Source organism: Hesperophylax consimilis, chromosome 19 (assembly GCF_061612785.1).
Source record: "Hesperophylax consimilis isolate HC1 chromosome 19, BYU_Hcon_1.0, whole genome shotgun sequence".
Lineage (NCBI taxonomy): Eukaryota > Metazoa > Arthropoda > Insecta > Trichoptera > Limnephilidae > Hesperophylax > Hesperophylax consimilis.
Genome location: NC_142854.1, coordinates 14,407,252 through 14,429,983, shown reverse-complemented (window position 1 = coordinate 14,429,983; position 22,732 = coordinate 14,407,252). Strand labels below are relative to the sequence as shown.

The 22,732-nt window shown below is 35.0% G+C and overlaps 2 protein-coding genes across 2 annotated transcripts in view; both read right to left on the bottom strand.

Moving 5' to 3' along the window:
• LOC149414859 (carbohydrate sulfotransferase 1-like) overlaps window positions 1-22,732 on the bottom strand; it is an 86,127-nt gene that overhangs the window by 5,061 nt on the left and 58,334 nt on the right. The window contains exon 3 of the mRNA XM_089643486.1: window positions 6,505-6,721. Coding sequence (XP_089499612.1) covers window positions 6,505-6,721 — 217 coding nt within the window. The remainder of the gene's footprint in view (window positions 1-6,504; window positions 6,722-22,732) is intronic.
• On the bottom strand, window positions 13,473-14,672 carry LOC149414860 (uncharacterized). The gene has a single exon (XM_089643487.1). The coding sequence runs from the start codon at window positions 14,433-14,435 to the stop codon at window positions 13,797-13,799; it is 639 nt and encodes a 212-aa protein (XP_089499613.1). The 5' UTR covers window positions 14,436-14,672; the 3' UTR covers window positions 13,473-13,796.

Sequence of the window (22,732 nt, the reverse complement as noted above, 5' to 3'; positions counted from 1 at the left end):
CAGTTGGGACTCTTGTGAGACGACAGTTCGTTCTTTTGTTGCGGACGTGTTTTAACCGCTCCGGTTTGTTTAATCCTTTCAGAAGGTTTCCCTTGTTAAGAGATCGCTGAAAATTGTTCAGCATCCGTGTTTTATATAGTGCTTACCTTCTTATTTCACGAAATGCGCGTAACTTCTACCGTTTAGCCGGAATTTGCAATTATTATAGCATTTTAAACCGATTAAATTTTTAAAGTGAAGCTAGAACAAAGATTTCTCAATGCAGTCGAAGATTTTATACCTGACTCAAGTGTCAAGTGGTGTTGGGATTTACGGGACCTTTTCAACCGAGGATGTCTGCATGGAGGACAGATAAGCCATATTTTGTTTAAAGTTTTTGTCTTTGTTTTTATTTTCTGTTTTTGTTTATGTATTTTGTTACAGATGACACTCATAAACTTCACTTTGACTTTGGTTCAAGATTTTGCTTATGATAGCCTGCGATAAGCGAGCCCTAAGGGTCTGAGACAGAGGTGTGAAATCGTCGGATCACGACAATAGAAATAATGTATTGGAGCCAGGAAGGAGTCTGAAAGGGTCGAGAGGATGCACTAGGTGGCATGAAAGGCTGGGAGGTGACTGGAGAGACTAAGGTAAACTAGGATGAGGTGATTTTGCACAGCGGTGCTGCCAAGGTCTGTTATCTATGTGAGGATATTGTGTCGGCGCTCTTTATTGGCAGCAGACACATGTCAGCGCTATATTAGCGGCGGACACATGCCTGAACGGATGACGAGCCTCGTGCTGGCACAGTTGGTGGACGGGGTGGTCTCTCTCCCTGCAGCAGCTGGTACAGTTCCTTCGCTACCTAGGACTCTTGCAGCAGAGTCTCCATCTTCTGTCTTCGTCGAGCGTCACAGCGGTGCTGCCAAGGTTTGTTGTCTATGTGAGGATGTTGTGTCAGCGCTCTTTATTGGCAGCAGACACATGTCAGCGCTATATTGGCGGCAGACACATGCCTGAACGGATGACGAACCTCGTGCTGGCACAGTTGGTCTAAATAACAAATGTAGATCCTAGGAAATAAATTGTACAGCGCCCTTGAGGTGATTTTTCACAAAAACGGCGCTATACAAATTATCCAATTATTATTATTATTATTATTAATCACTATAAAAAAAAAAATAAAAAAAAATACAGAAGGTAGTGAGATTTTTTGAATCACAGTGAATATAATATTATAGTAATTTTAAAAAGTGAAATAATACTATCTTCAATCTGAACTCCTCAGGCCTCTGGCCTATTTTGTTAGAGAATTTCCACTTTGAAATAAATGGAAAATTTAGAAACACGCTTTCAAATTTTACTATTACAAATAAAGATATATTTTTGAATTGTTAAAATTTTGAATAGAACATGATTTTTTTTTAAATGGTTAACCAAAATTACAGATAAAGAAAAAAATATATAAAAGCACACTTCTTTATTTGACAAATGTATTATAAATGTTAATGTCACCTCGCTCTTTTGTCGTTTCATACAAAAATAATTAATAAGAAATTCACCAAGTCTCATAAATTCTTTTTTCAAATTGCAATCGGAACCTTCGGTTTCATAAAGGTGCACATTCTAATTCTACCGTGGTTAATTTCTAGATTTTTAATATAAAGCCTGGTATTTTTTTTTTCTAACACTGTTTAAATCAGAGGTTCCCAAAGTGGTCTATATGGACCTCCAGGGGTCGATATCGGCTTGCTGGAGGTTCATGTCAGCGTGAAAAAAATTTGAGGGTCCACGAGCCCCATTTACATTAAGTCATCAACATTCAGGAGTCCCGTAAATGACACAATACACCTAACACCAATAACACAGTTTACATAATACTAATAGGCTGAGAAATGACTTATTTGATATTTGTAATTTTATATATCGTAAAATTGTTTATTGAGGTATATAAATAGAGTCTACGTTCCTTTTCTCGTCAGAATTAAATATTGAAGCAGAACATTGCATATTGGAAGCCACGAATTCTCCTAGTTCCGCAACTTGAAAAACGTCCAGGGTCTTCAAATAGACTTCAAAGCTAAGTTTGAGGACATTTTGACTATGGAAATGGAACGTTAGAGAATCGGATATCATATGACATTAAGAACTGATCGGAATAAGCACTAACAAAGAACTGAAGAGGCAGTTCTAACAAAAGAAAGAAATTCCGGTTGCTTATGCTGCTTCATTTTCATTTGGCGTAATACCTCACAAGGGCGCCCCTGTCTGCACAATGTAAAGACAGAGGAACTATACCGCCACCCGGTTGTTGGGCAGGCAAGGGAAGGGAATCTTCTTATGAATAAAAGAAATGATTATCACATGGGACGTTAATAGGCTTAGCAAAATTAAATATTCGGCAGAGTACGGAAAAAAAATATTTGGCAAGTGGTCTATGGGGAAAAAAAGTTTGGGAACCTTTGGTTTAAATCATATTTCTCATCGCAACAGTAAAGGAGATACAGCGATTTTTGTGAGATGATATGAGTTGATCCCAAAAGCGAACAAATTAGCCTGTAGGGTTAAATACTGATGAGTTCACAGCTGTTATATTATAAAACCTAAGTTGATCGCAGTGGCAAACATAATTGTTTTACATATTTAATTGATGTAAGTCCTTGCAATAAAGTGGAATAAAACCGCGTTCAGACATCTTCAAGGTTTGTCATCTCCATTAGTGTAGGTACTTAATTAGGATCATAATACAACAAACTACATCAACATTCATTCATGCAGACAGACCATAAACAACTGATGCCATTTCGAACTAGGTACGTCGGAACATATTTTGGAAATAAGAACAAATTTGGAAGACTTGAAAGATTAAAAAAAATTATGTGTACGCACGAACCACTGAGCATTGCGCTATGTGCATGCCCCGATCCCTAGATTGTCACCTTTTCTGATATATCGCGTCACAGTTCAGGCAAAAGTCACTAAAGCACTAGACGAGACAATGCAAATTTGAAAGCTAAAATATGTTACATAAACAAAAATACGGTTTTAAAGTTTAGGTAACGGAATTTTCATAGTTTTATATAGCCCCATAATAATGGATAAAAAGTAAAAGCATTCAAATGATTGACCGGTCGGTGGCCGAGTTGACATCACGTTTGGGTCCCACCCAGGCGTAGTGGGTTCAATTCCTCGGCTGGCCACGTGCTCTATCACAAGCAACATTTTCCACTTACTTTGGTGGTAGTAGGAGATTTTTAAATATTGTCAGGTTATTCGTAACCCGGGAATGTGTGTCTTTATTTAAAAAAGAAAGATGTAGTATTTTATATAATAGAGTATTTCTATAACATTCGAATTTAGATATCTCAAAAATTGTTCACGTGGGTTATTTATTGTATTGCCCGAAATCATAAAAAAATATGAAGTAACACCAACACAACCTACAGTCAATAAACATGAAGAGGAAATCATAAAAAAATATGAAGTAACACCAACACAACCTACAGTCAATAAACATGAAGATGAGGAAATCAACAAACATAGTCAACAAATATGAAGATGAAGAAATAAACAAACATAAAGATGAGGAAATCACGATGTAACACCAACACAACTACCTACAGTCCGTCCCGGAACAAGAATCCCTAGTGAGGAGGACTGTTAATAAACTATTATACTTTGTATTTAAATACACATTAAAAAAAATTGAAATACTTAAAATGTTTTGAAATATTTGGAATATTTAATGTTTTATATATGTACCGGTGTCTTCTATATGTACCGGTGTCTTCTATATGTACCTAGGTGTCTTCTATATTTACCTAGGTGTCTTCTATATGTACCTAGGTGTCTTCTATATTTACCTAGGTGTCTTCTATATGTTCCTAGGTGTCTTCTAAATGTACCTAGGTGTCTTCTATTTTGAAGTAGAAATATTGTAAACATTATTGCGGTTGGTAATATATTTGTATAATGAATATACTTAACATCTCTCTGGGTGCAACTTATCTTCGTTTAGGTCTTTCATCTCCTGCTGCACTAAACTTTAGCACCACAATGTGAATCACGCAAGTAGGTGATTTCCCGCTAACTGATTATTAACTCTGGGAAATATCACACAAGGTCTCAGCTTGTCAATTAAATCATCGTTGTACAGAAGCATTCCGCAATCCGTCTCATGATGCTGGTACAAATATTATTTAAATATACACAATATAAATCCTAAGTTGGTCCTTTCATCTTTACTCTAATCTAAATAGTATAAAATAAAGTCGCTATTCGCATCTGTCTGTTTGTGCGCTTAGTTCTCCTAAACTGCGCAACGGATTTTGATAGGGTTTTCACTATCATTTAGAGAATTTCTTTCGGAAGGTTTATATATATAATAAATGCATAACATATTTATAGAAAGTAGAGAAAAGTCGATGTTTTGTAATCAAGTCGTAGAAAAAATATTTTTGGACGCTTACATTGTTAACGCTGGCTAAACCTTCTGAGATACATCAAAGTAATGTACTACGGATTTGTATATATTAAAAAGGCCTAAAGAAAAGTTTACGATGGTATATGTCTATCTCCTAACGATGACCCCCAGCAATTCCAGGTACACATCAGCTAGTAATTGTATATATTTTTCCCTAGATTTACATCAAAATAAACATCATCATATTACTGCACCATAGATTAGGGACCTAGAAAATAAGATACAATGTGGAGATTCATTGAATTGTATTTCTTTTTCCATATAAAAAGTAACATCTTCAGTACTTAACCCTTAAATGCATACTGTTGCAAAACTGCAACATACCGTTCAAACCACCTTTAACTCTTTGGTGTATACTTAATCCATGCCGTTTTAGAATTATCAAGTTCACGGTAATATATTTTATCGAGTGGCATCACCTTTTTTTTCTTTCGCGAATGTCAAATGTGACTTTTTCTTTAACAAAGTGTAGATTCTCGAAAATTGGTTGGATGTTAGAATTACAGTTTGGTTTTGCTGTTATTATTTTGATTTTCTTAGGTAAGTAGATACAATAATACAATACTTATATGTAATAACTCGTATTTTTCCGGTACACTTATTAGTTTTGAGAATTTTTTTAAAGATTTTTTTTTTTTTTCATGCGTAAATTGTTCATATTATTTTTTTATTAAATACACGGTGTTGTAAATCTGCAACAATTTTTTAAAAATCAAATATCATTAAAAAATTACAAAAAAAATAAATTCTTTATATTTCCTTGCATATGCATGTAAATATCAACAAAATATTTTTTTTTCCAAAAAAATTAATAAATCATGCATTTAAGGGTTAAGGCGAAGCTTAATGCTAAATCACTATTTTGATTAATCTTTATAACGAATTGGTGTACATTATGTATACCAAAAAATATGATTTAGATAAATTGAAGGTTTTCCTATCGTTTCGCTTGAGTAGAATACAAATAAAAAATAAATTACTCAATAAAAAATATAAATGTAAACTACTAAAAAATATATTTTTTCATTAGAAATGTATGAACGCGTAAACCAAGAATATACACATTTTTGACTTGTAGCTTCCTCTTAATTATGTTAATAACAACGTAAAACACGATAATGACAGAAAAAATCTATTGATTCTTGCAAAACACTGGCATGTGCCTGATCTGGTGGTGGAAAATTACAAAACAATGTAATAGATTGTAATACACGGTATCCGAAAACTCGTACTACAAGCGGGTAACTAACTGGTGAATGTAAATCAAATAGAGAACCCAAAAAAAAAAACTTTTTTTATTTTTTTATCTAAATACTTTGATATATATAAAACAAGAGTATCTCTATAACATTCAGATTTAGAAATCTTTAAACTTGTGGGTTATTAAAAGTTCTGCCTGAACGGTGACTATACAATATATTTATGATGTAAATAATATATATGTAAATCATACAAAATTATATAATGTCCTTCTAAATGAAATCAAAAATACCATGCAGATAAGCAATTTTAAAAACGACATCAAAATATGACTAAGTAAACATGAAGATGAGGAAATCATAAACAAATATGAAGCAACACCAACACAACCTACAGTCAACAATCATGAATAATAATGATTGGATTATTTATATAGCGCCGTTTTCGTGAGAAAATCACCTCAAGGGTGCTTAAATGGGGCTTCATGAAGATGAAGATGAGGAAATCATAAACAAATATGAAGCAATACCAACACAATCTACATACAGTCAACAATCATGAAGATGAAGACGAGGAAATCATAAACAAATATGAAGCAACACCAACACAATCTACAGTCAACAATCATGAAGATGAAGATGAGGAAATCATGATGTAACACCAAAAAACTCAGTAACACATTCAGGCCCCCTCGGAACAGGAATCCCTAGTGAGGAGGACTGTGAATATCCTATACTATACTTTGTATTTAAGTAGTCATTAATAATTTTTTTTAAAACATATCTAATTGACCGTAAATAAATACTTCCCATATAATCCAGCAAACAAGCAGTCAGTACCTGAATGTTCCAGACGTCTTCGAAGTCCAGGTCCTTGGTCCAGTGGAAGGGCGTGCTTTTGGAGTTGCGGAAGGTGGAGCTGACCCCGCCCAGATCCAGCTTGGTGTGCGTATCCAGGAAATCCCACACCTTCCCATGGAAATCCACTCCCAAGAACTGCAGCAGTGAGGACACGGTCTTGTAAGGGTCCAGCGAGAGGTCTTCGTACCGCAGAACCCTGGAAGAGACATAACGAGTAATTGGTAAATATAAATTTTAATATTAACCATTTTTCAAATAATCGAACGGTTGTTTTATAACAATGGGAGGAAATCTGAATTGCTCGAATTAGACGTTGACGCTAATGTAATCCCAACCAACATCGACTGCAGCCAGCAACGGCTTAACCACACTCATGCCCAGTGGCGGCTCTTCTATGTGGGTCATTTGGTCAATGACCTCCCAAAATATGCTGCAATAGTAATAATATTAAAAAAAGGATGTAACAAACTACCCGATTATTAATTTAGTTTTAATATTCGTGCATATTCGTACAGTAATAGCGGGTTCCAGTGCTTCTATCGTCCAAATGTGAAACTACTGTGTGTACCTACCGTGGGTCACTTTAAATTTTGTCCCCAAGCTATCTTCTTTCTTTCTCTTTGCTATATAGACAAAAGAGATAAACACTATCATGTCTGACGTATGCTTAGTATCATACTAAAATTATTTTAAAGGGGTTTTCGGTCATGACCGCGGTGAGATAGAGATATCTACGACCTGAGATTATTAAGGTATTAGAGGAAGATGTGAAAAAATTTCAGTCTAAAGTTTTTTTTTTGTGTGATAAACGATAGCCATCTTCAACTTGAATATCAGTTCGCAAAATAATGTTTATCATTGTTGACGTAATTTGCATGGAATAATTTAAAATGTCAAATTCTGTGGATATTGTTTGGAAAGAAATCGCAAATAATTCATTTAATCATGACGAACATATTCAAATAAAGTGGAAATTAGTTTGTGTTACAAGAGAGAAAAATAAAGAGGTTAAAAACAAAAGTTATCATTTTTCTCAGTAAATTTTTTGCTTCAACTGTTTGCTTTCAATGTCTACTGATAAACTATGGACTGAGTTTGGAGTTCGTGATTAAAAAAACTTTTAATAGGAAAAGATCTTTTAAAAAAAAATAAAAAAAACTGTAATTAGTTGTATGTGTAAATAATAAGATAAATAATCTTAAATTGAACAATTTGTATTACCGGCTTCAGAATAGGTGGGTACCGGCAGATCAATTACATACATTGGCGTTTTTATAATATTCACTACGCATTAGCAATATGTATTAAAATTTCATAATCTTTTTTATTGTTCCTCCACTTCTGGACCCCTAGAGCCACCTCTGATTATACCGGTTTTACACAATAACTTTTTTCATCCAGTTTGTTTAATCGGGATGAAAAAAGGGATGTGTTCTATTTTGATAGTTGGTACCGCGAGTGACGTGTGTTGATTACCTATTTCACTTAAGGAACGGTAGCGCGGCCTTTTTAATACATACAAAACTTAATTTTGGATTTGAGACAAAAATACCCACGAGCACACTGAGTTTGGGGGCACATTTTAAAGCCAAAAACCTACAAGAAAGCAGTAGTAAAACTCATCAAATGTTTCTGTAATTTTATTGAAGGGGTTCATGCAAGACAGTGTGGCACCCAATCGTGATATGGGAGTATATGAGCCTAAAAGTTATAAATAATTTTAAAAAAAAGTAAATACCGATAATATTATTTTGAAAATATATTTTGCATTTTGAAAGGTCAAATAAAAATTTTTTTCCCGCCTTTATGTCCGGGTTAAATCTTCTTCACAGGAAAAACTAAACCCTTCCACATGCTTTTCCATAAATGATCATCTAGTTAATCAACATTATGCAAGTGCATTAAGCATAATAAATACAAAATAATACAAGAACAACACGTCAAATCACCAGAGATCAAATGGGAAAATAATTAATAATTATTTTTTTATGTTTACCTAATTACCTACAGAGATGTGAAAAAGATTGATAACATTGCGAATACCGCACATTAGTCCCAGTTCCTCAATAATCTTTGAGCGTGTGGAACTATGGCATCCAAAACTGGAGTAGGTAAGTGACGAGAGCAAAGGGAGTGGAAGTTTTAACTTTCACAAAGACACGGGAAAGCGCCGCAGGCGAAATTTTTTATAAGGTATCCTATGGTATGTGTTGTGGAAGAAGGGAGTGGAATATGAATTATTACATTAACGAAGATACAGAATAAGAGCAGGCGAATTTTTTTCTAGGTAAGAGGAAGACCAATAAATAAATGCTTTCACTTTTTTGTTTTTCGGAAAGTCAGAATCCCAACAATATTTAGACGGAAATCTTTCAGTATTTTCTTAAATGGAAATCTTTTGGTATTGTTTAAAACGGAAGCTCTAACATAACAAGCTTAACCGGCTACCAGCCTAGTAGACAAATGCGTCGGATTCCCATCCAGACATCACAAAGTTCAATCTAAGGCTAGTCCTCCACTATTAAGCCCACGCATTCTCAATTTCTACCGATTTATAACAAGTTTATCTTTAACTCTAGTTTTTAAGATAAAAAAAATATTTTTGAAGATTATATCTATACATCTGTTATGCCAAAACGTTAATTATATGAAATTCCCTCGATAGAAAAAAAATCTAAAAGTAAGCTCCGAAAATTATTAAAAACGCGTTTTGTTCTGTTATTTAATATGTGATAGGCATGAAAAAAATCACAGTGTATTTTTAAATGCAACTAAAGCATTAGTCGAGAGATTTTTGCTCTATTTCAAACGAGTCGTGTTTTATTAAATATTTTCACAATTTTGGCATAAATGTTACGGTTTTTTAATATGGTGCGCTCCCTCTATCATTCGTATTTACGTATCTCCCTTTCAAACCATATTTGAACGCTTACTACAAGGCCTTAAACAAGCAACATTTTCCGGTTAAATAAAAATCTGATAATTTTTTTCCAAGTCCTCAATGTGTATCTTTTTAGCTCCTAGCCGGGGGCCCTTCGGAGTTTGGAGAACATGGAAAATTTGATATATTAATTTCCGAGTCCTGTGTCCTCAATGTGTACCATTTTCACAACATTCCCAAAGCTGACTTATTAAGACTTATTTGACATATTATTGCCTTAAGGAAGTTATTTCCTATCGGTACCTCGCGTGTGGAGTTAAAAAAAAACGGTCACTGATCGGCCCTCGGGGTTTGGGCCCTAGGTCGGGGCCTCTCGGTCGTAGGAGGAAGTCCGGCCCTGAGAGAGACTATGCGTTACGTGTGTAGTAGAAAGTTAAGGCGTGCATGACAACAATATTGCGGTATTAATAATATGTAACGTAATAATAATTAATTTCATCATTGGTATAGCGCTGTTTTCTTAACAAAATCATCGTAAGGGCGTTAATATTAGGTAAGTACTGCGATTGCTCGGGTCCCGGGCTCAATGATTATCTCCCTGAACCCCCCTCTCAGTGACTCTGTCTATGGGCATGAGTTCCAGGGCACCCTCAATCCGGGGGCCCTGAACTCGTGCCCCGCGTGCCCTTACGATAAAAAGGCAACTGCTAGGAGGCCCCAGAGAGGCCCAGCAGATGGGGGCAGACAGCATTTGCTGAAATGCTGACCGTTAGATCCGCCCCTGGTCATGAGTCATGAGCCACGGGACGGAGTTATTGACAAAAAGCAGATATCTTTTAACCCTCAGTGTGCCAAGAAATCCACCGTGGATTTCTGACGTTTGTACCTGTAGTGTACGGACTAATCCACCGCGGCTTCGCAAGTAGTTCACCGCACTTACCCCGGTTTTATTGTATTTTGTAACAAACATACACACTAAAATGTTTTTTATTCGCCTGATAAGGTAATAGAGTACCATAATGTTATTCTAGACTCTAGTTTCGTCACGTGCAAATATATTCATTTTATACGTGTGAAAGTGAAAAATACTTAACCCTTAAATGCATACTGTTGCAAAACTGCAACATACCGTTCAAACCACCTTTAACTCTTTGGTGTATACTTAATGCATGCCGTTTTAGAATTATCAAGTTCACGGTAATATATTTTATCGAGTGGCATCACCTTTTTTTTCTTTCGCGAATGTCAAATGTCACTTTTTCTTTAACAAAGTGAAGATTCTCGAAAATTGGTTGGAGGTTAGAATTACAGTTTTGTTTTGCTGTTATTATTTAGATTTTCTTAGGTAAGTAGATACAATAATACAATACTTATATGTAATAACTCGTATTTTTCCGGTACACTTATTAGTTTTGAGAATTTTTTTTAGGTTTTTTATTTTTTTTTCATACGTAAATTATTCATATTAATTTTTATTAAATAAATGGTGTTGTAAACATGCAACAATTTTTTTAAATCAAATATCATTAAAAAATTACAAAAAAATAAAATTCTTTATATTTCCTTGCATATGCATGTAAATATCTACAAAATATATTTTTTTCCAGAAAAATAAATAAATCATGCATTTAAGGGTTAAAAGCCATATTACTGTATTTATTAACACGAAAGCCTCACATAATTTATTTTTATTGTGAAAATCACTTGTTTAGCTTAAGGTAGGCGACACATTACGCTGTACGCAGCATGACTTGGCCTATTTCAGCATAAGCCAAGTCATGAAAATATAGCGCTCTTATAGCGTGGTCACAGGCTTTATAGAAAATATAATAAAACCCAAAAACATTTTCGTATTTCTTTATTACATCTTTTGTAAGGTGGCGCGGTTGCTTGACTCATGGGTCAGACGAAAGGAAACGGTTCCTCTTCTCTGCATCTGCACCTGTGATCACCGATACACATTTGTATACCCACACCAAAACAGAGTACCTACTGTACAATAAAACGCACTCACCGGCAATTTTGGTTCTCTGATGGTTTGAAGAGAGATTTGAGATCACAAGGCACGTTATAAACACTAATACCTAACTGTATCGGTGGTTGCCGAAACAGGGCAATCAAAAAGTAAATTGAACGTCTCACGGCAATCGCATCGGGCTATCCACGTTGTGATAGATCAGAAAGTACTTGAACATTTGTCGCAGGCGGCGACCGAACACGCATTGTGCAGATTAAAAAAATAATGTTTGAACGCTGGCTCTGCGATTGGCGGGAGTAAAACAAAGCTACCGGGGACCAATGGCGTGACGAAACATATTATTTTAATAAAAATAATGAGATAAAATATTTCTCTGAATATAAGTAGCTATCCTGGGGAAAATACATAGACAGTAAAGAAAATACATATACATAGAAAATACATAAGACAGATTTATACATTTTTTACTAAGAAAATAGTGTCAGCCATCGTGCGGCGGGCGATTGGCATCTAATTGGAACTCTAAGCAGTACTAGGTCGCACTAGGGAGGAAGGCATTTGTGGTGTTTGTGTTAAGGTGTATAAGTGCAAGCGAGATAGTATGCTTGCGAGATTCTATAAAAGGCGATGCATGCAAGTAGAGTGTCCTCTTTTTGTTACAAGCAGCTCCCCAATAAATACCAGTATTTGATTATATATATACTTATTTTAACTTACTTAATTTAATTTTAATGAAATTTTTCAAAAATAAATTAAAAACTAAAACAATAAATAAATAAACTTTCTTTTGTGATTTCTTTTCATTTGTTTTGGCTTGCAGTGTAAATAAAATATTGTAAACTAGACAAAGCATACTCATATTTAAGCATTAAAATAAATCATCAACATAAAAAAAAGTTTTTTTTTAAACTTTGAGGATTAAAAAAAAAAATCGCAAGTTGCGCCACAATACGAAGTTTGTCGAAAAAATACAAATAAATAGTAGTATATCTGTGTGTAAGGATATAATATCCAACCTTATGATTCCAGAGATAGCCTCATTTTTAATGTCAGTGCCATACAAATTTTTCTTAAAAAAATGATAACTCCTTCATTTGTACACGCTTCATACGTATTTTATAGCATAGTATAATGATCAGCAGAATCCATTTCTAGACAAAAAAATACCCTTGAAAATTCAAGTCTCTATGTCTATGAAAGACGATTTTCAGCCCACTGTGCGACACCACACACGGGAGTCGTGTACATTACATGGACAAGTACGTAGGTATAGGTCTCGCAAGTTAAGTTGGCTTCATCACAGTACTCACACAGATGCAAAACTTACATACAGCGTGTTTCGATTTAAGATTGAAAAAAAAAACAATTGATGATTATTTCACAATTGAGAACTCTAAGCCAAAGCGTGTTGAAGTCGGTCACATAAAACTTATTTTGTTTTACGACATCGTTATTGAAATATTGAAGTTTATCATTTTTTTTTTCTAAACTAATGTGATAATTTTCAGGATTGAATTCAAATGGGTAGGTATTCTTAAAAAAGACAATGGTATTGCTAACAATTCTTAGTCATTTATGTAAGAATGCTGTACATAACAAACTTCCGTCGATAATGACCCTAATTCACGGAAATTACGGCAATTGGAATTTATACCTAATTGTTTTTCGGGGAATAATTATTATTCTGACCAGAAATATTTATTTTACAAAGCATGTTTAATGTTAATTTGATATATTTCCTAGAAGTATAATTAACCCACATTTCCAAAATTTTATCGTTTCCTAGAATATTTATTTATCTATTTTAACGAAGGGATGGTTTCTTTATGTCTTTGAAAGAATCGCAAAGATGTGATTTTTTTTACAGGGTCATTTCGGAAAACATCAATAATTGCATTCAGAGTGAATGAGTGGTTTCTTCAGTGAGATCATAAGTAGGAGATTCTTTCCATACCAATTTTTAGAGAACATAATTGTATAATTAGAATGTACACATTTATAAACCAATATATTTATGACATATGAGTTCCCAATGTTTATATGACTAGATATTTAATTTTAAATAAAGCACTATAATTTTTAGAATTTCTTAAGTAGTAGATTTTACACATTTATAAACCAAGTATATGACAAATGATTTTTTTTTCAAGCTCGTTTTGGAGAACATTAATTTGTTAGTTGTTTCTTTATTTATTTTGTTTTGCGCCCAGAGGGCTTTTACATAAATAATAAAGGCAGTACATATTAACATGATAAAATACTTTAACATGAGAAAAAAATAGTATAAATAAAGTTATGATGGAGATAAAAAGTATATAAATGAAATGAAAATATAAGCAACAAAATTTTTAAGAACAGTGAGATAATATCAATAATTTACGATAAAAACTATCCCACTGGACCTTTAGCACATTAGTCAGAATCATCTAAAAGTTCACCTATACCACTTATTTCCCCACTGATTGAAGATCCCAAAGATGATCCAACGGAGGTATCTTCATCTGATTCCCCAAGATGTATTGTGAATTCATCAGTGTAAGTATCGATCTTGGGTTCTAATTTTTCGTATTTATCCTCTTGTTCCTTGACCTTTCTAAAAATGTCTTTGAATGTCTGGGCATTAATTGCGACAACTTCTTCTCCAAGTAAAGTCTGGACGGAATCCATCGTAAAAGTAACATTCCTGACAGCTACGCGTCCTTTTATTATTCCCCAACAGAGTTCGATTGGGTTCAGCTCCGGGTGGTATGGTGGCAGACGCAATACTGAGTGACCATGCTTTTCCAGCAATTGGTCCATAATGTATTTCTTGACTCGTATCTTGTGGAGCTTAATAATATCATACAATATTGGTATTGTGTTTTTAATCGGATACGGTATTCCATGCTTTTCCAACCAGGTCAGCATAACTCCTTTTCTTGAACTTGATGTCGGGATCCTTTCGCATTCTTCATTGTGGTATGACGCATTGTCTATAACAAGCACAGATTTTGGTTCCAGATTTGGCAAAACCTTTTCCGTGATCCATTTTCTGTAATTGGCAGAATTCATAGCACCATGGTAGTCGCCAGTCCTCTGATCAGATTTAAATGTTAACAGTGCGTTGGGTACAAAACCATTTTCACTGCATGCATGAAGTATTATTAGACGTTTGCCTTTAGACACAGGAACTTTAGCTCCTTTATTGGAGTTGTCAGTCCACGCACGCGGTGTTGTATGTGTACTATGAATGTATGTTTCATCAGAATACACAATTGGACGTCCGTCATTCCTATATTCTTCTAATTTAGTGAGATATGTGGTAAGTTTAAGTCGGATATCATTTTTTTCAATAAGCAACTTTCGGTTTGTTACTGTTTTTCTCCATCGAAAACCCAATTTGTGAACAACTTTCCTTAACGTAGTTATACACCCTGCGTAGTCGATGTCCCCTTTCAGAACTCTATGAATCTTTTTCATCGTTGGCAAAGACTTATGAACTAAATGAAAATCATACACACATCTTCTAATAACTTCCTTATCGAAATCATCTACATCTGATTTGGTTGATAGTCTGCGTCGTTTCTTCCCTGGTGTGCTGAAGGTTGGTCGTTGAGTTGACGATGATGACGGTTGTGTTTCTGCTTCCTTTGCCACTCTAGTTACGATACGTCGAATACTAGTCTGCGATACTCCAGTTGCCTTAGACGTAAAATCATATAAGTCAGTCATGCTTAAAAATTGACCACCGTTTTTTATATTATGCATAAAATAATTAAACACGCGGAATAAAATTTCACGACTTTGTCCATTCAGTGATTTGCCACGTCCCGTTTTGTAACAGGACTCCATGATGTCGTAATAAATATTCACTTGCACACTTTAAAAACACTCTGTAAATCTACTAATTCGAATTAAAAATGATGAAAACTATTTATTATTTCAAATTCAAAAATTGGTAATTATTTCACTTGCGATATGTAGGTGCACGTATGTTTAAATCAAATTACGAACTGAATGAATAGGACACCCCGTAAGTATACCCCGTAACGGTATTGTTAAAACTTGCATCTCTTCTAACTAGTTACAATAAGTGAGCGTAAGCAAGACAGAGAGCCTTATCGCGTTAGTGGGCGGCGCTTGACGTTCACACAGATAGACCAATACATCAATTCTAAGCATTTTTATTGCTTCCTTCTTTCGTTGCGTTACCTATACACCACAGCATTCCGAGGGTTAAACGATGCGTCTCATCTGCTTTGGAGTATCAACAACACGTCGAATATATAAATAATACTCAAGCCCCCCATACTTTATGTGCTGCCGACTGTTGGCGTAAACAGCTAGATCTAAACGCCATTCACCTGTATACATTTCCAGTTTCGATGTACTCCAAACTTTCAACACTTTTACTGCACTTTGAATTTAAAAACTGTGTATTGGTGTTGCTAAAGCTGAGTTGCCACGTACTAGGATTCTGGAAACAGGATCTTAGATAAAAATATAATAATGAGAAACCTATTATTAAATCGATGTGTCAGGTCAAGAAAGAAGCAAGTTCGATATTATATACTCGTATAAAAGTAAATTTATACTTATTTTTTTTCGAAGAAAATTTCTTCTGAAAGCTTATCACTTTGTGATGGCATCATTTATTTTATTAAAACACAAATAACTTTGTTTACATCACTTTATTATATACAACCTCTACATGCTTCATGAACGAAGTTCACCTCATCAGGAGTAAGTATACACTGAAGTCAAAAATTAAATATAGATTACAATTGGAAAGAAGAAGTGTTTAAGAGTTTATCAGAATTAGGAATTACAATATCGTTAGACGGGAAAGATCAGTTAGGTGGGAAAATATTTAATGGAGGGTTTATAATTTTTTTGTTTATCATGGATGGGGGATAGAGGACTACCACACCATATAATGGTTGCTCCCTTGATCGTACCGGGACTCGTTTCTGAGTTTTAGCGGCACACACATTGTACACTTACTTTTATTATATAAATTGATTAAAAAATTGTGAAATAAAATAAATTAATTAAATAAATAAATAATAAAATTTAGGAACAACTTTTTCTTCTAGGAACAACCCCAGACGAGAAATCCTGGGTTCAATTTCTAGTAGTGACCGTTATCTTTTTTATTATTCTGTGTCTTGTTCTGTTTCATGTTTCGTTTAGATTTATTAGTATTATCTTCTTCTTCAATTATATAATAAAATTTACTTGCGCACGTCGAGATTCGAAACCGCGACCTCCGGATTCGAAGCCGAGGATCTAAACTACTCAACCAAGAAGGCCACGATATCAAAATGGATGGCCGAGTTCAAAAAACTCTGAATAATAAATACAGTTCACTAGTCTAATGATGAGATTAACCCACAAACTGAAATACGTGATGCGATGGTATGACTTCTGATTACGGAACAATATTGACTGTTACCACAAACTAAATTTGATTTCGTTACATAATATATTAATTTCTGATGATAACCGCACTTGATGAGTCAGAAAATTGGAGTGTTTTTTATTAAATAAATTCGCATTAATGTGTCTGACATAGAAGAGAAGGAACCCAAGTGACTTTAATAAATAATGTCGATAAAACAAAAACATATTACTTAATTATTGAAGACAATAGTAGCGATTCCTAAACGAAAATCTAAAACAGAAAAAGATATGGTCACATCCAGGACTCGAACCCAGGACCCTTGCTTTGCCGGGGCACCGCTCTACCAACTGAGCTAATGGGACCCTATCTCCTTCGGTCATATTTAACTGTATCATACTCGGAATAAGAACTACCAATATTGTCTCAATTTTTCTCACCCCTCATTTTTATTGCCAACTATATTTATGTATGATCGCAAGATTCAACCCGAAATAAATGTAATCTAGACAGTGTCTTTAGATAAACATATCTTATTTTAATTTTAAGGCGAAGCTTAATACTTTATCACAATTTTGATTAATCTTTATAACGAATTGGTGTACTTTATGAATACCGAAAAATATGCTTTAGATAGATTGAAGATTTTCCTATCGTTTCGCTTGAGTAGAATACAAATATAAAAATAAATTACACAATTAAAAATATAAAAGTAAACTACTAAAAAAATATATTTTTTCAATAGAAAAGTATGAAAGCATAAAGGAAACAACTTTAAAAAAATACAGTATTATAGCTAAGATTATCTGTGACAGTTGACTTGGTTAAATTTTATGCTTTCTTATAAAATTATTTACAAAATAAATAAAAACCAGTTTTGTGCTTGAAATCGAACGTTTCTAAACTCCGTTTGTCAAGCGATTTAATGCTTATTACCTACAATATAAGGTATACCAAGAATATACACATTTTTGGCTTGTAGCTTCCTCATAATGTGCGACATCTATTGACTTTTCTAGGATGAATATTACAATTTGTGGTTTTACTCATTAATTTATTCCAAAAAATAAACAGACGCGGAAAGCGAATTTGTTTTATACTCTTTAGAGATAAAGCCAGACAAATAAACATTAGGTACCTACCTACTTAGAAAAAAAGAAGCTAAATAAAACAAGTCAGCTACAGTATTTGCGGTAAAATTTCTTTGGATAACACTACTAACATTATAGTGTATTTACAAATAGCACTTTCACGCACGCATTCAACAAGCCACGGTTTAGCGACCCCTCTATACCAACTATGGGAATAGAAATCTTTCCAATGAAATATCAGTAATGTTTAATTTTGTACTTAAACATGTATTAATTTAGTGAAAGATTTTTGCTTCGAAGTCGATGTCGGCGTCGGGGGAGAGGACACAAAAATTCTAGCGACCATTAAGGTGGAAACACATTATTAAAACCCGACGCGACCCGATGAAACGCGATGCGTGTTGAGTCGAATCAAATGTATTGTTTTCTTATGACCAGAAACACACTATGAACATCCGACATGGCGTCGCGTCGGATGTTCATAGTGTGATTCTGGTCATAAGAAAACAATACATTTGATCCGACTCAACACGCATCGCGTTTCATCGGGTCGCGTCGGGTTTTAATAATGTGTTTCGACCTTTATTGTTTGTGATCGACCAAATCTATACAAATCTAGACATTCAGCCGAAAACGAAACCGAATTTCGGGTTGCGTTCTAGTTTCAGCCGAAACCAACTTTAAATAAGTTTAAAAAACACTCCATAACCCCAAATTAGTAGTTTTTTATTGTTAAAATTGAGGGTTTAATAAAGTGAGTGTCAAATAAAATAATATTTATGAGTAAATTTGTGGCGCTTGACCGTCGAGAGATCAATACATCGGCTGGCTCCTAAGTCCTCCATCACGACGCAAGCAAGATTTTCAGCTTACTGTGGTGGTAGTTGGAGATTTTTTAAATATTGTCAGGTTATTCGCAACCCGGGAATTTTTGTCTATCTTTAAAACAAAAGAAAAAAATGTTTTGCGTATTGGCTTTGTCCATTTTTGGTAGTCTGACTTCATTACACATCCTTGAGTTATGTCTGTGAAAGTCCTTGTTGTATAAAATTTAGTTCATCGCGTTCAATGTCGGCATCTATTTTACTGCTAGCCAATTTAGCTCCTTTCACATTTTAGGTAGTTACTTTTGAAAATCTATTTCGTCCATTATTCTCATTACTCTATTTTGAATAATTTGCAATTACATTTCAAGTAAACAATAAGGGGAAGCCCGAGGAAGACATGGCACGATCAAGTGAATCAGATACTTAAGTCGGGCCATGTCAAGAGTCAGAACAATAGAAGAGTAGGTATGAGACGATGTATGAATGTGAATGAGGCAAGGAGTGTGTGCCAAGATCGAGTTGTTTGGAGGTCCGTCCTCTCTGCCTACCCCTGCGGGGGTGGTTAGTTAGTTAGTTACATTTCAAATTCAACATTGCAAGACCCTCCATACCTTCTGGGATAAAGAACTACGAGGCGTATCCAGAAAGTAAGTGTACTGAATTTTTGTAGGTTACAAATTTTTTTAATTGAAACAAAAAAATTACATGGTTACCGTAGTACATATGTAAGCTATTTTTAGACATAGTCGCCATTCCTCTCAATGCAGGTGGTTCAGGACATCCCATTTAAACGAGGCAAGCAGGTCCTTCGTGGCGTTGGCCGTGTGTGGTCTGGCATTGTCGTGCAGCAGGCTGACTCCTTTTGTCAGAATGCCTCTCCTCTTGTTTTGAATCGCCTTCCGCAATTTTTTTAGGGTCTCACAGTATCTTGCAGAGTTGATGGTCTCCCCTTGAGGCAGATATTCATTCAAAATTATGCCTTGACTGTCCCAAAACACGGATGCCATGATTTTCTTGGCTGAAATTGTGGTTTTGAACTTTTTGGCGGAGGGTGAAGAGGTGAGAACCGTTTTTAAACTCGCGATACCACTTGTACACACTCGTACGATTTATAACTTTATCACCATATGCAGTTTTCACCTAATTACAAACCTCAAACGGAGGTTTTCCCTTCCAAACGTGATAAAGAATGATATGTATTTCGCACTTGGCGGGAGATTGGATTGACATTTTTCACGAAACGTGTTGTCGCGTCGACACTTCTGAACGTACTGACCTTTAACCTGTCTCGTTGCCGAGGGGAAGAGTCAGGCTACACGTAAGTGTAGCCAACATGTCGAAAATAAAATTCATTTGGTCGTGAGAGCCTCAGTACACTTACTTTCTGGATACGCCTCGTATGTTTAATACAGAACTACGAAAACCTATCTCAAATTTATATGTCACTTGGATCACTTCTCTTCTACGCCGGCCATATCTACATCAGGATGTCGAATCACGAAACCCAACCTCAATAATATTGCGGTGAAAATTTTGCGAACTTTTTCTACGAACTAAAAATAATATTATACTTAATAAATCTAATTAATAATAAATGTTTTAATGTATTCCTTTTTTGTAACATAGAGATGATGATATCCTCATTGGGATATTATGTGGAAATTATGTACAATGAAAGCAGCATTAAAAAATAATGCATCTATAATAAGTGTAGTGATTTCGACTACATCAATTTGTGGTGACTTTTGACTGAGTCACTTTGCAGCGGACCAGTTCATCTTTGTATAGGGGGTGACAGATTACGCTATAAGTTCAAAGCGTTTTATATAACTCTGTATTGCTCGCCATACAATCTCATACAGAATCGCGTCCGAACAATTTAATAGTAATTACGCGGCTGTCATCCTTTAAAGTGACAGATCCCATACAAAGATATTATATTCGACGGCAGTTCCCCAATTGATCTGACCCCCTCTCCTGGGGAAGATTATAGCGTAGTGTGTCACCCCAACATATGTATAATATAGCGTAATGTGTCTAGGGCTTAATACTTTGTGTTTTCTTCTGGAGAGATCAGGGGATGACGAATAATAAGTGATGGGTAGCTTTACAGCTGGAGTGTAGATACTCTATTTACACGTTTATTTTCGATACTACTGATACTACTGGTACATGATACTACTGGTACATGATACTACTGGTACATGATACTACTGGTACATGATACTACTGGTACATGATACTACTGGTATACGAGATACTACTGGTACACGATACTACTGGTACACGATACTACTGGTACATGATACTACTGGTACATGATACTACTGGTACATGATACTACTGGTACATGAAACTACTGGTACACGATACTACTGGTACATGATACTACTGGTACATGATACTACTGGTACACGATACTACTGGTACACGATTCTACTGGTACACGATACTACTGGTACATGATACTACTGGTACACGATACTACTGGTACATGATACTAATGGTACACGATACTACTGGTACATGATACTACTGGTACATGATACTACTGGTACATGATACTACTGGTACATGATACTACTGGTACATGATTCTACTGGTACATGATACTACTGGTACATGATACTACTGGTACACGATTCTACTGGTACACGATACTACTGGTACATGATACTACTGGTACACGATACTACTGGTACATGATACTAATGGTACACGATACTACTGGTACATGATACTACTGGTACATGAAACTACTGGTACACGATACTACTGGTACATGATACTACTGGTACATGATACTACTGGTACACGATACTACTGGTACATGATACTACTGGTACATGATACTACTGGTACATGATACTACTGGTACATGATACTACTGGTACATGATTCTACTGGTACATGATACTACTGGTACATGATACTACTGGTACACGATTCTACTGGTACACGATACTACTGGTACATGATACTACTGGTACACGATACTACTGGTACATGATACTAATGGTACACGATACTACTGGTACACGATACTACTGGTACATGATACTACTGGTACACGATACTACTGGTACATGATACTAATGGTACACGATACTACTGGTACACGATACTACTGGTACATGATACTACTGGTACACGATACTACTGGTACATGATTCAAAGGAAGACCTACCTATTTATACTATTCGGCCTAAACACGCTGTCTCTTTCATACATTCAATATCATACATACGTTTATTACAAAAATAAATAATTATTTTATAATAATATTAATCATAGAGTAAAGAAGAACACAAGAAATGCCTGGTGGGCGTGTTTCGTTTACGTTGATGGAAATGATACAGAGCGCATGCTAAATGCATACACGCTGAAATAACTTTTTAGTAAACTCCTGATAATATCTGAACACGTGTTCATGCACTTGCGTTTGTCTTACGGTGCAGAGATATTGCGTTGAGTATTCCTCGGGTGTCCCCGACTTTTGCTACCGTTTAAATATCTCTAAACACTCCTGGCACCAATAACAACAAACTTTAAAAGTTTAACGATATTAGTCGACAGCTTTTCGAATTTTACGACCACAAACATACAAAGGCTGAATTTGCATATGCATTTTTTTAATTTGACTCAAACATTTGAAATGCATTTCGTAATATAAGAAGTTTTCCTGACACAGACCTCCTTCTACGTAGGGAAGTTAAAATTTGTGGTTGTATGTATTTTTGAATGAGAAATCTAAATAATAAAAAAATATATTGTTTATTTAGATCTTCACAAAAGCGCCACCTATCGGGTCCAAAACTATCGTATATTTCAAGCTGGAACCAACCATGCACAATAAAAAAAAATCATTGAAATCGGTTGGGCGGTTTCAGAGATTAACGTGTACGAACACAGTGACACGTGATCTCTAAATAGTATAAAGTAAAGTTACTTTCGGCGTCTGTCTGTTTGTGGGCTTAGTTCTTCTAAACTACGTAATGGATTTTGATAGGGTTCTCACTATCATTTAGAAAATTTATTCCTGAAGGTTTC